The sequence below is a fragment of the Bufo bufo genome, chromosome 3 (genome assembly GCF_905171765.1).
Source record: "Bufo bufo chromosome 3, aBufBuf1.1, whole genome shotgun sequence".
In the NCBI taxonomy this organism is placed as follows: Eukaryota; Metazoa; Chordata; class Amphibia; order Anura; family Bufonidae; genus Bufo; species Bufo bufo.
In genome coordinates, this window is record NC_053391.1 from 800524 (window position 1) to 813707 (window position 13184).

General features: G+C 48.9%; 1 protein-coding gene across 2 annotated transcripts in view; it reads left to right on the plus strand.

The window, feature by feature from the left end:
• Positions 1–13184, plus strand: part of SLC37A1 (solute carrier family 37 member 1) — a 77552-nt gene that overhangs the window by 22801 nt on the left and 41567 nt on the right. For both annotated transcript variants that reach the window (XM_040422725.1, XM_040422726.1), the window contains exons 2-5: positions 7861–7951; positions 8323–8404; positions 10865–10982; positions 11068–11146. In XM_040422725.1, the coding sequence (XP_040278659.1) occupies positions 7896–7951; positions 8323–8404; positions 10865–10982; positions 11068–11146 (335 nt within the window). In that variant the 5' untranslated portion in view covers positions 7861–7895. The remainder of the gene's footprint in view (positions 1–7860; positions 7952–8322; positions 8405–10864; positions 10983–11067; positions 11147–13184) is intronic.

Consider the following 13184-nt stretch of genomic DNA (forward strand, 5'->3'; position numbering starts at 1 on the left):
TAAAACATTAGGGTTGAGGGTCTGCTGCTGATCTGACCATCTAAAACATTAGGGGTGAGGGTCTGCTGCTGATGTGACCTTCTAAAACATTAGGGGCGAGGGCCTGCTGCTGATCTGACCATCTAACACATTAGGGGTGAGGGTCTGCTGCTGATCTGACATCTAAAACATTAGGGGCGAGGGCCTGCTGCTGATCTGACCCTCTAAAACATTAGGGGTGAGGGCCTGCTGCTGATCTGACCCTCTAAAACATTAGGGGTGAGGGCCTGCTGCTGATCTGACCATCTAACACATTAGGGGTGAGGGTCTGCTGCTGATCTGACCATCTAAAACATTAGGGGCGAGGGCCTGCTGCTGATCTGACCCTCTAAAACATTAGGGGCGAGGGCCTGCTGCTGATCTGACCATCTAACACATTAGGGGTGAGGGTCTGCTGCTGATCTGACCATCTAAAACATTAGGGGCGAGGGTCTGCTGCTGATGTGACCTTCTAAAACATTAGGGGTGAGGGTCTGCTGCTGATCTGACCATCTAACACATTAGGGGCGAGGGCCTGCTGCTGATCTGACCTTCTAAAACATTAGGGGCGAGGGCCTGCTGCTGATCTGACCATCTAACACATTAGGGGCGAGGGCCTGCTGCTGATCTGACCATCTAAAACATTAGGGGCGAGGGCCTGCTGCTGATCTGACCATCTAAAACATTAGGGGCGAGGGTCTGCTGCTGATCTGACCATCTAAAACATTAGGGGTGAGGGTCTGCTGCTGATCTGACATCTATAACATTAGGGGTGAGGGCCTGCTGCTGATCTGACCATCTAACACATTAGGGGTGAGGGTCTGCTGCTGATCTGACCATCTAAAACATTAGGGGCGAGGGTCTGCTGCTGATCTGAACATCTAACACATTAGGGGTGAGGGTCTGCTGCTGATCTGACCATGTAAAACATTAGGGGTGAGGGCCTGCTGCTGATCTGACATCTATAACATTAGGGGCGAGGGTCTGCTGCTGATGTGACCTTCTAAAACATTAGGGGCGAGGGCCTGCTGCTGATCTGACCATCTAACACATTAGGGGTGAGGGTCTGCTGCTGATCTGACATCTAAAACATTAGGGGCGAGGGCCTGCTGCTGATCTGACCCTCTAAAACATTAGGGGTGAGGGTCTGCTGCTGATCTGACCCTCTAAAACATTAGGGGTGAGGGCCTGCTGCTGATCTGACCATCTAACACATTAGGGGTGAGGGTCTGCTGCTGATCTGACCATCTAAAACATTAGGGGTGAGGGTCTGCTGCTGATCTGACCATCTAAAACATTAGGGGTGAGGGCCTGCTGCTGATCTGACCATCTAAAACATTAGGGGCGAGGGTCTGCTGCTGATGTGACCTTCTAAAACATTAGGGGTGAGGGTCTGCTGCTGATCTGACCATCTAACACATTAGGGGCGAGGGCCTGCTGCTGATCTGACCTTCTAAAACATTAGGGGCGAGGGCCTGCTGCTGATCTGACCATCTAAAACATTAGGGGCGAGGGTCTGCTGCTGATCTGACCATCTAAAACATTAGGGGCGAGGGCCTGCTGCTGATGTGACCATCTAAAACATTAGGGGTGAGGGTCTGCTGCTGATCTGACCTTCTAAAACATTAGGGGCGAGGGCCTGCTGCTGATCTGACCATCTAAAACATTAGGGGCGAGGGCCTGCTGCTGATCTGACCATCTAAAACATTAGGGGCGAGGGCCTGCTGCTGATCTGACCATCTAACACATTAGGGGCGAGGGCCTGCTGCTGATCTGACCTTCTAAAACATTAGGGGCGAGGGCCTGCTGCTGATCTGACCTTCTAAAACATTAGGGGTGAGGGCCTGCTGCTGATCTGACCATCTAAAACATTAGGGGCGAGGGTCTGCTGCTGATCTGACCATCTAAAACATTAGGGGTGAGGGCCTGCTGCTGATCTGACCATCTAAAACATTAGGGGCGAGGGCCTGCTGCTGATCTGACCCTCTAAAACATTAGGGGTGAGGGCCTGCTGCTGATCTGACATCTAAAACATTAGGGGTGAGGGTCTGCTGCTGATCTGACCATCTAACACATTAGGGGCGAGGGCCTGCTGCTGATCTGACATCTAAAACATTAGGGGTGAGGGTCTGCTGCTGATCTGACCATCTAACACATTAGGGGTGAGGGTCTGCTGCTGATCTGACCATATAAAACATTAGGGGTGAGGGCCTGCTGCTGATCTGACATCTATAACATTAGGGGTGAGGGCCTGCTGCTGATCTGACATCTATAACATTAGGGGTGAGGGCCTGCTGCTGATCTGACCATCTAACACATTAGGGGTGAGGGCCTGCTGCTGATCTGACATCTATAACATTAGGGGTGAGGGCCTGCTGCTGATCTGACCATCTAAAACATTAGGGGCGAGGGTCTGCTGCTGATCTGAACATCTAACACATTAGGGGTGAGGGTCTGCTGCTGATCTGACCATGTAAAACATTAGGGGTGAGGGCCTGCTGCTGATCTGACATCTATAACATTAGGGGCGAGGGCCTGCCGCTGTTATGACCATCTAAAAAATTAGGGGTGAGGGTCTGCTGCTGAGCTGACCATCTAACACATTAGGGGTGAGGGTCTGCTGCTGTTATGACCATCTAAAACATTAGGGACGAGGGCCTGCCGCTGTTATGACCATCTAAAACATTAGGGGTTAGGGCCTGCTGCTGATCTGACCCTCTAAAACATTAGGGGTGAGGGCCTGCTGCTGATCTGACCCTCTAAAACATTAGGGGTGAGGGTCTGCTGCTGAGCTGACCATCTAACACATTAGGGGTGAGGGTCTGCTGCTGAGCTGACCATCTAACACATTAGGGGTGAGGGCCTGCTGCTGATCTGACCCTCTAAAACATTAGGGGTGAGGGCCTGCTGCTGATGTGACCCTCTAAAACATTAGGGGCGAGCGCCTACTGCTGATCTGACCCTCTAAAACATTAGGGGCGAGGGCCTGCTGCTGATCTGACCATCTAACACATTAGGGGTGAGGGTCTGCTGCTGATCTGACCCTCTAAAACATTAGGGGTGAGGGTCTGCTGCTGAGCTGACCATCTAACACATTAGGGGTGAGGGCCTGCTGCTGAGCTGACCATGTAAAACATTAGGGGTGAGGGTCTGCAGGTGAGCTGACCCTCAAAAACATTAGGGGCGAGGGCCTGCTGCTGAGCTGACAATCTAAAACATTAGGGGTCAGGGTCTGCTGCTAAGCTGACCATCTAACACATTAGGGGTGAGGGCCTGCCGCTGTTATGACCATCTAAAAAATTAGGGGTGAGGGTCTGCTGCTGAGCTGACCATCTAACACATTAGGGGTGAGGGTCTGCTGCTGATCTGACCATCTAAAACATTAGGGGCGAGGGCCTGCTGCTGATCTGACCATCTAAAACATTAGGGGCGAGGGCCTGCTGCTGAGCTGACCCTCTACAACATTAGGGGCGAGGGCAGACAAATAAGCATGTTGATATGATGGAGGAGGAGGATGAGAAAAGGAAGATTGAACCATATACCCCTGTTTGTGGTGGAAGGGGTGCAGGGAATACAGTGTATTCAGTACATTACAAACAACACATGTAAAGTGCCTTCATGTTCGGCCGCGTTCCTCTGGTGGAGTAGAGAAGTCAGGGGCAATCCAGGCCTTGTTCATTTTGATAAGAGTCAACCTGTCAGCATTTTCAGTTGACAGGAGGATGCACCTATCTGTTATAATGCCACCAGCAGCACTAAATACCCGCTCTGACAAAACGCTGGCGGCAGGTCAGGCCAGCACCTCCAAGGCATAGAGCGCCAGTTCGTGCCACGTGTCCAGCTTGGACACCCAGTAGTTGTAAGGCACTGAGGGATCATTGAGGACGCTGACACGGTCTGCTATGTACTCCTTCACCATCTTCCAAAATGTTTCCCTCCTTGTGACACTAGGCCGCGCATCAGGGTGAGGGTGCTGGCGAGGTGTCATGAAACTGTCTCAGGACTTGGAGAGTGCTCCCTTGCCTCTGTTGGAACTGCTGTGTGTTCCCCTCGTCTCCCCTCCTCGGTTGCCCAAGGAACTACGTACTCTGCCGCCAGCGTTGTCAGCTGGAAATTTTTGGAGCAATTTTTCCACAAGGACCTTCTCTTATTGCACCGTTTTGCTTGTCCTCTCCACTTGAGGAATGAGAGATGAGAAGTTCTCTTTGTAGCGGGAGTCGAGAAGGGTGAACAACCAGTAATCTGTGTTGTCTAAAATGCGTATAACACGCGGGTCGCAGGAAAGGCAGCCTAACATGATGTCATCCATGTGTGCCAGAGTACCAGCAGACAAGACTTTCGCTGTAGTTTTCAGGAGGATCACTCTCAACCTCCTCATCCTCTTACTCCTCCTCTGCCCATCCACGCTGAACAGGTGGAATTAAACTTCCATGGGTACTACCCTCTGTGGCGGAGGCAACCGTCTCCTGCTCCTCCTCTTCCTCGTCCAATTCGCGCTGAGAAGATGAACTGAGGGTGGTCCGGCTATCACCCTGTGTACTGTCTTCCCCCATTTCCACCTCTTCCACATGCAAAGCCTCATCCTTAATTATGAGCAGCGAGCGTTTGAGTAGACACAGAAGTGGGATGGTTACGCTGATAATAGCATTATCGCCGATCACCATCTGTGTTGATTCCTCAAAGTTGCTTAAAACCTCACAGAGGTCAGACATCCATGCCCACTCCTCGCTTGTGAAGAGCGGAAGCTGACTGGAAAGGAGATGACCATGTTGCAGCTGGTTTTCCACTACTGCCCTCTGCTGCTCACAAAGCCTGGCCAACATGGGGAACGTGGAGTTCCAGCGCGCGCTCACGTCCCACAACAGTCGGTGAGCTGGCAATTTCAAGCTCTGCTGCAGCGTTGCCAGACCGGCGGCAGCTGTCGATGACTTTTGGAAATGTTCACACACGCGGCGCACCTTGACCAGTAGCTCAGGCAAATTAGTGTAGGTTTTGAGAAACCACTGAACCACTAGGTTAAACACGTGGTCTAGGCATGGGATGTGTGTGAGCTTGTCGAGCTCTAAAGCCGCCACCAAGTTACGGCCATTATCAGACACAACCATGCCTGGTTTTAGGTTGAGTGGCGAGAGCCACAGCTCAGTCTGGTCCCTTATACCCTGCCACAGCTCTGCGGCGGTGTGCTGTTTGTCACCTAAGCAGAACAGTTTAAGCACGGCATGTTGCCGCTTTCCCATTGCAGTGGTACACTGCTTCCAGTTACTGACTGATGGCTGACTGCTGCTGCATGAGGATAATTCAGAGGTGGAAGTGGAGGAGGAGGTGGAGGAGGAGAAGTGGGGATTGGAGCCACTAACGAAGGTGGCGGCGGAAACCCTGATGGAAGTAGAGCCCACAATCCTTGGCGTCAGTAGCACCTGTGCCATCCCAGGCTACGACTCGCTCCTGGCCTCCACAACGTTCACCCAGTGTGCCGTCAGGGAAATGTAGCGTCCCTGGCCGAAAGCACTTGTCCATGTATCAGTCGTTAAGTGGACCTTCCCAATAACTGCGTTGATCAGGGCACGGGTGATGTTAAGGGACACATGCTGATGTAAGGGGGGGATGGCACACCGGGAAAAATAGTGGCGGCTGGGGACTGCGTAACGAGGGACGGCAGCCAACATCAGGCTGCGGCAGGCCTCAGTGTCCACAAGCCTAAATGGCAACATTTCCAGGGCCAGTAATTTGGAAAGCTGTGCATTTAGTGCTATGGCCTGTGGGTGGGTGGCTGGGTATTTGCTCTTTCGTTCAAAGGCCTGGGATCTGTACGCTGCGCTGGGACACAGAAGTGGATGTGGTCGCTCATGGTGCTTGCGAAGGTCCAGGTGCAGGGCAGGAGGCGTCTGGGATAGGGGATTGGCCAGCACATAACACAGGGGAAGAGGAGGCAGTGGTGTGACCCACAGACACTGGTTGTGGACCCAGGCACTCGTCCCACTTATTACGGTGCTTGGATGCCATGTGGCGGATCATGCTGGTGGTGGTGAGGTTGCTAGTGTTCACTCCCCGGCTCATTTTGGTCCGGCACAGGTTGCAAATTACAATTCTTTTATCGTCCGCACTTTCCTCAAAAAAGTGCCAGACTGCGGAACACCTTTCCCTTGGCAAGGGAAATTTCCGCAAGGGGGTGCTCCGGGAAACAGTTGTGGGCCTGTTTGGTGTTGCCCGCCTTCTCCCTTTTGCCACCTCACTGCCTCTTCCAGCGTGTTGGGGAGCTGCGGATCCCTCCCCCTCCGTACTGCTGTCCTCGCTCGGCTTGCCACCTTCCCAGGTTGGGTCAGTGACTTCATCGTCCACCACCTCCTCTTCCACTTCCTCACTCTGGTCATCTTCCTGACTTGTTGACCTAACCACAACCTCAGTTATTCACAACTGTGTCTCATCCTCATCATGAACCTCTTGAGACACTAATTGCAGTTGACTTATTAGCAACTGTGTCTCATCATCATCCACCTCGTGAAACACTAATTACCGTTCCCCACCGTCATCTTCTTGTGACTGTGGATGCTCCAGAGTTTGGGAATCAGTGCACAAAATCTCCTTATGTCCCTCTTCAAGCGGGCTTGGCGAGAGGCCCAAATCAAGGAATGGCGATGAAAAGAGTTCCTCAGAATATCCGAGTGTGGGATCACTTGTTTGCCAAGACTCTCCATGGTGGAAGGAAGGAGGATCAGGGTGAGGATTCTGTTGACCAGACTCTTGGCTACTGAGACTGGACTTTGTGGAAGACAGGATGGTGCTTAACCGACTGGAAGCATTATCTGCTGCAATCCAACCGACCACCACCTGGTCGCACTGGTCTGACTTCGAGAGTGGTGTCCTGCGCCGCCCTGCAAACTGGGACATGAAGCTAGGTATCATGGATGAGTGTGTTTCTTGTGTTCTGGCAGCAGGCACAGTTTCACCGCGCCCAGGGACACGGCCTCTGCGTGCACCATCAGCTGCACGGCCACTGCCCCGTACCTTACTGCTCGCCTTGAGCATATTAAATGGTATATAGGCTTGAAAGTCTGTCACACATACAGTAGCGCAGGTTTTGTAAGTGTATGCGCAAATAAATTACACTGAATGTCACAGATATTTCGGATGCGCTAACGTTATACTGGAGATTTAGCAGAGGTTGTGTCACAGTCAGCAGCGGCCAAACAATTGCACGCAAATTAGCGCAGGTTGAGCTAATAATATATATAGCAGCCAGATAAAACAATAGTCCTTAAAAGGACTTTTGGGTCTCTAACAAGTTTTTTCAATAAAAATATTCCTATTTCACTCCCTACACTATCTTTCGCTTCTGCTCTCCAGCTCTCCCTGACTAACAGTGAGCCAAACACGTGTCATCGGGTGCTATATAGCACCCGATGACACGTTCCGGCCAGCCAATCACTGTAATGCCAGTAACCAGCATGGCTACGGCATTACAGTGATGGCAGTACTTACCTGCACGTTTATTGGCTGTGCAGCAGCCAACAAATGTGCGGGAAGGAGACTCGAGCATCGTGCTCAAGCACACGCGATGTTAGGTCGAACACCGTGATGTGCCGAGCATCGCGATGCTCGAGTAAAAAAGTGTTCGGCCGAGTATGCTCGCCCAACACTAGTATAGATCTTGTGGTGAATAGTTTTGGGCTATAGGTCCGGCGATGATCAGTTTTGGGGTATAGATCTGGTGATGATCAGTTTTGGGGTATAGGTCCAGTGATGATTAGTTTTGGGGTATATGTTTGGAGATTAATATTGGGGTTATATGGTGTCGGTATTGGGGTAACGCAGGATATTGAGAGTCTTTTTATTCTATTACAGCTGGACGCTCCTCTTCTCCCCTGACTGGACAGTAAATGGCCACTTTGCCTCCTGGGATCCGCTTCTTCCTGTCGTTTTCTAAAGACCAGTGGTAAGTTCTCCCTTGTCTTATCTAGACCTTTAGCTTCTACCACATATAATTAAAATCCCATATGATTTTTAGGTAGCAGTACTGAGGTGATATGACAGAGGGTGGGTACTAGCCGTGACTCATACACAGCAGTAAGCCTTTTATATCTCCCAAGGAAACACTTTACCACCTATTGGTCTTCTACCCAACCACATCCTGGGCTTCCCACCTCCGGTTATGACTGGTGGATGAGGGTTAGCGCTTCTAGGTTCTTATTTATACATAATTTCAGAGTTGTTAAGGTGTAGAACCTTCCAGAATCACAGCACACATCACTCGTTGTACATAAGTTGATCTAAAACTTTCTAATGTTGTCTTTCTGCTCTTCTTAGGCTTCGTGCTCTGGTTTTGTTTCTGACCTATCTGCTCTATTGCAGCTTCCATCTGTCTAGGAAGCCAATTACTATAGTTAAGGTATGTTGGGGTGAGATGTGGTGACTATGGGATGGGGAAAGAGTCTAGCTGGGCTACATAGAGGTGAGCACTAGCAGGTAAGTCTCAGGTGGCACTACTAGGGCAATCTATCTAGTTAACAGTCATTAACGTGTTAGTGGCTGGTTAGATGGATTAGAAATACTCAGAATATAGCTAGAAGGTTCAGAGACAAGTTAGTAGCTGGCTAGATGGATTAGAAATGGTCAGGATAAAGCTAGAAGGTTCAGAGACAAGTTAGTAGCTGGCTAGATGGATTAGAAATGGTCAGGATAAAGCTAGAAGGTTTAGAGACAAGTTAGTAGCTGGCTAGATGGATTAGAAATGGTCAGGATAAAGCTAGAAGGTTCAGAGACAAGTTAGTAGCTGGCTAGATGGATTAGAAATGGTGAGGATAAAGCTAGAAGGTTCAGAGACAAGTTAGTAGCTGGCTAGATGGATTAGAAATGGTCAGGATAAAGCTAGAAGGTTCAGAGACAAGTTAGTAGCTGGCTAGATGGATTAGAAATGGTCAGGATAAAGCTAGAAGGTTCAGAGACAAGTTAGTAGCTGGCTAGATGGATTAGAAATGGTCAGGATAAAGCTAGAAGGTTCAGAGACAAGTTAGTAGCTGGCTAGATGGATTAGAAATGGTCAGGATAAAGCTAGAAGGTTTAGAGACAAGTTAGTAGCTGGCTAGATGGATTAGAAATGGTCAGGATAAAGCTAGAAGGTTCAGAGACAAGTTAGTAGCTGGCTAGATGGATTAGAAATGGTCAGGATAAAGCAAGAAGGTTCAGAGACAAGTTAGTAGCTGGCTAGATGGATTAGAAATGGTGAGGATAAAGCTAGAAGGTTCAGAGACAAGTTAGTAGCTGGCTAGATGGATTAGAAATGGTCAGGATAAAGCTAGAAGGTTCAGAGACAAGTTAGTAGCTGGCTAGATGGATTAGAAATGGTCAGGATAAAGCAAGAAGGTTCAGAGACAAGTTAGTAGCTGGCTAGATGGATTAGAAATGGTCAGGATAAAGCTAGAAGGTTTAGAGACAAGTTAGTAGCTGGCTAGATGGATTAGAAATGGCCAGGATAAAGCTAGAAGGTTCAGAGACAACTTAGTAGCTGGCTAGATGGATTAGAAATGGTCAGGATAAAGCAAGAAGGTTCAGAGACAAGTTAGTAGCTGGCTAGATGGATTAGAAATGGTGAGGATAAAGCTAGAAGGTTCAGAGACAAGTTAGTAGCTGGCTAGATGGATTAGAAATGGTCAGGATAAAGCTAGAAGGTTCAGAGACAAGTTAGTAGCTGGCTAGATGGATTAGAAATGGTCAGGATAAAGCAAGAAGGTTCAGAGACAAGTTAGTAGCTGGCTAGATGGATTAGAAATGGTGAGGATAAAGCTAGAAGGTTCAGAGACAAGTTAGTAGCTGGCTAGATGGATTAGAAATGGTCAGGATAAAGCTAGAAGGTTCAGAGACAAGTTAGTAGCTGGCTAGATGGATTAGAAATGGTCAGGATAAAGCAAGAAGGTTCAGAGACAAGTTAGTAGCTGGCTAGATGGATTAGAAATGGTCAGGATAAAGCTAGAAGGGTCAGAGACAAGCTAGGAGCTGGCTAGATGGATTAGAAATGGTCAGGATAAAGCTAGAAGGTTCAGAGACAAGTTAGTAGCTGGCTAGATGGATTAGAAATGGTCAGGATAAAGCTAGAAGGTTCAGAGACAAGTTAGTAGCTGGCTAGATGGATTAGAAATGGTCAGGATAAAGCTAGAAGGGTCAGAGACAAGCTAGGAGCTGGCTAGATGGATTAGAAATGGTCAGGATCAAGCTAGAAGGGTCAGAGACAAGTTAGGAGCTGGTTAGATGGATTAGAAATGGTCAGAATAAAGCTAGAAGGTTCAGAGGCAAGTTAGTAGCTGGCTAGATGGATTAGAAATGGTCAGGATAAAGCTAGAAGGGTCAGAGACAAGCTAGGAGCTGGCTAGATGGATTAGAAATGGTCAGGATAAAGCTAGAAGGTTCAGAGGCAAGTTAGGAGCTGGTTAGATGGATTAGAAATGGTCAGGATAAAGCTAGAAGGTTCAGAGACAAGTTAGTAGCTGGCTAGATGGATTAGAAATGGTCAGGATAAAGCTAGAAGGGTCAGAGACAAGCTAGGAGCTGGCTAGATGGATTAGAAATGGTCAGGATAAAGCTAGAAGGTTCAGAGACAAGTTAGTAGCTGGCTAGATGGATTAGAAATGGTCAGGATAAAGCTAGAAGGTTCAGAGACAAGCTAGGAGCTGGTTAGATGGATTAGAAAAGAAGGTTCAGAGAAACGTTAGGAGCTGGTCAGATGGGATGGACACTAGTCATGATTGATGGTTAGGTTTAGGCTAATTACCAGTTGGGACTAGTTAGGGGCTGGTTAGATGAGGACGGAGCAGATAGTTGCTGGGTTAATACATGATATTGTTGCTCTTTTCAGGGAGAGTTACACAAACACTGCTCAGAGCCCAATGAGGTTGAACCACACAGCTACAAGGAGTTTGTCATCTTGAAGTCCACGGTCCACAATGCCTCCCGCTGCGGTTGGGCGCCATTCGGTAAGTTCTGGTTCTTACTTAGCGGAATTTGTGAATTCTCCTGCCTTGTATGAAATGTCTGAAGAGTCTGATCACCTTCCCTCAGATAAGAAGAATTATAAGCAGCTGCTTGGGGCCCTGGACTACTCCTTCCTGTGTGCGTACGCCGTGGGGATGTACCTGAGGTAACGGAGGAGATACAGTATCTGCTGTGTGTGTCCTTTGTGTATACCATGAGTGTGTATGAATGTACTGCATCAGATAAGTGGCTATGAATAAGGTGAGTGTATTAAGGTAAGAGTGTATGTATGTATTTGGTATATAAAGAGTGTACAGTATATAACTAGCGGAAATCACCTGGAGAACATAATGACAATGACAGTATAAACTGCTCGTGTTGCGGTCACATTACTTTGCTGCCATACAGGCTGTCCATCTGGCATGGTGGCAATTTTACAGATGCTGGATATGCTTCTGTCGTCATATTCTCCTGTGGTGGCAGTCATACAGATGATGGATATCCTCCTGTGGTGGCGGTCATACAGATGATGGATATCCTCCTGTGGTGGCGGTCATACAGATGATGGATATCCTCCTGTGGTGGCGGTCATACAGATGATGGATATCCTCCTGTGGTGGAGGACATACAGAAGTTGGATATTCTCCTGTGGTGGACATACAGATGATGGATATCCTCCTGTGGTAGAGGTCATACAGATGTTAAACATCCTCCTGTGGTGGCGGTTGTCATACAGAAGCTGGATATCCTCCTGTGGTGTCGGTCATACAGATGCTGGATATCCTCCTGTGGTGTCGGTCATACAGATGCTCTATATCCTCCTGTGGTGGCAGTCATACAGATGCTGGATATCCTCCTGTGGTGGCGATCATACAGATGCTGGATATCCTCCTGTGGTGTCGGTCATACAGATGCTCTATATCCTCCTGTGGTGGCGATCATACAGATGCTGGACATTCTCCTGTGGTGGCAGGCATACAGAAGCTGGATATCCTCCTGTGGTAGAGGACATACAGAAGCTGGATATCCTCCTGTGGTGGAGCACATACAAATGATGGATATCCTCCTGTGGTGGAGGACATACAGATGATAGATATCCTCCTGTGGTTACAGTTGTCATACAGATGCTGGATATTCTTCTGTGGTCATACAGATGCTGGATATCCTCCTGTGGTGGTAGTCATACAGATGCTGGATATCCTCCTGTGGTCATACAGATGATGGATATCCTCCTGTGGTCATACAGATGATGGATATCCTCCTGTGGTCATACAGATGCTGGATATCCTCATGTGGTGGCAGTCATACAGATGCTGGATATCCTGCTGTGGTGGTGGTCATACAGATGCTGGATATCCTCTAGTGGTGGTGGTCATACAGATGCTGGATATCCTCCTGTGGTGGCGGTCATACAGATGCTGGATATCCTCTAGTGGTGGTGGTCATACAGAGGCTGGATATCCTCTAGTGGTGGTGGTCATACAGATGCTGGATATCCTCCTGTGGTGGCGGTCATACAGATGCTGGATACCCTCCTGTGGTGGTGGTCATACAGATGCTGGATATCCTCTAGTGGTGGTGGTCATACAGATGCTGGATATCCTCCTGTGGTGGCGGTCATACAGATGCTGGATATCCTCCTGTGGTGGCGGTCATACAGATGCTGGATACCCTCCTGTGGTGGTGGTCATACAGATGCTGGATATCCTCCTGTGGTGGCGGTCATACAGATGCTGGATATCCTCCTTGGGTTGCAGTCATACAGATGCTGGATATCCTCCTGTGGTGGTAGTCATACAGATGCTGGATATCAGCCTGTGGTCATACAGATGCTGGATATCCTCCTGTAGAGGCGATCATACAGATGCTGGATATCCTCCTGTAGAGGCGATCATACAGATGCTGGATATCCTCCTGTGGTGGCGGGCATACAGATAATGGATATCTTCCTGTGGTGGAGCACATACAAATGATGGATATCCTTCTGTGGCGCAGGACATACAGATAATGGATATCCTCCTGTGGTGCAGGACATACAGATAATGGATATCCTCCTGTGGTGGGGGTCATACAGATGATGGATATCCTCCTGTGGTGGGGGTCATACAGATGATGGATATCCTCCTGTGGTAGAGGTCATACAGATGCTAGATATCCTCCTGTGGTGGCGGCTGTCATACAGATGCTGGATATCCTTCTGTGGT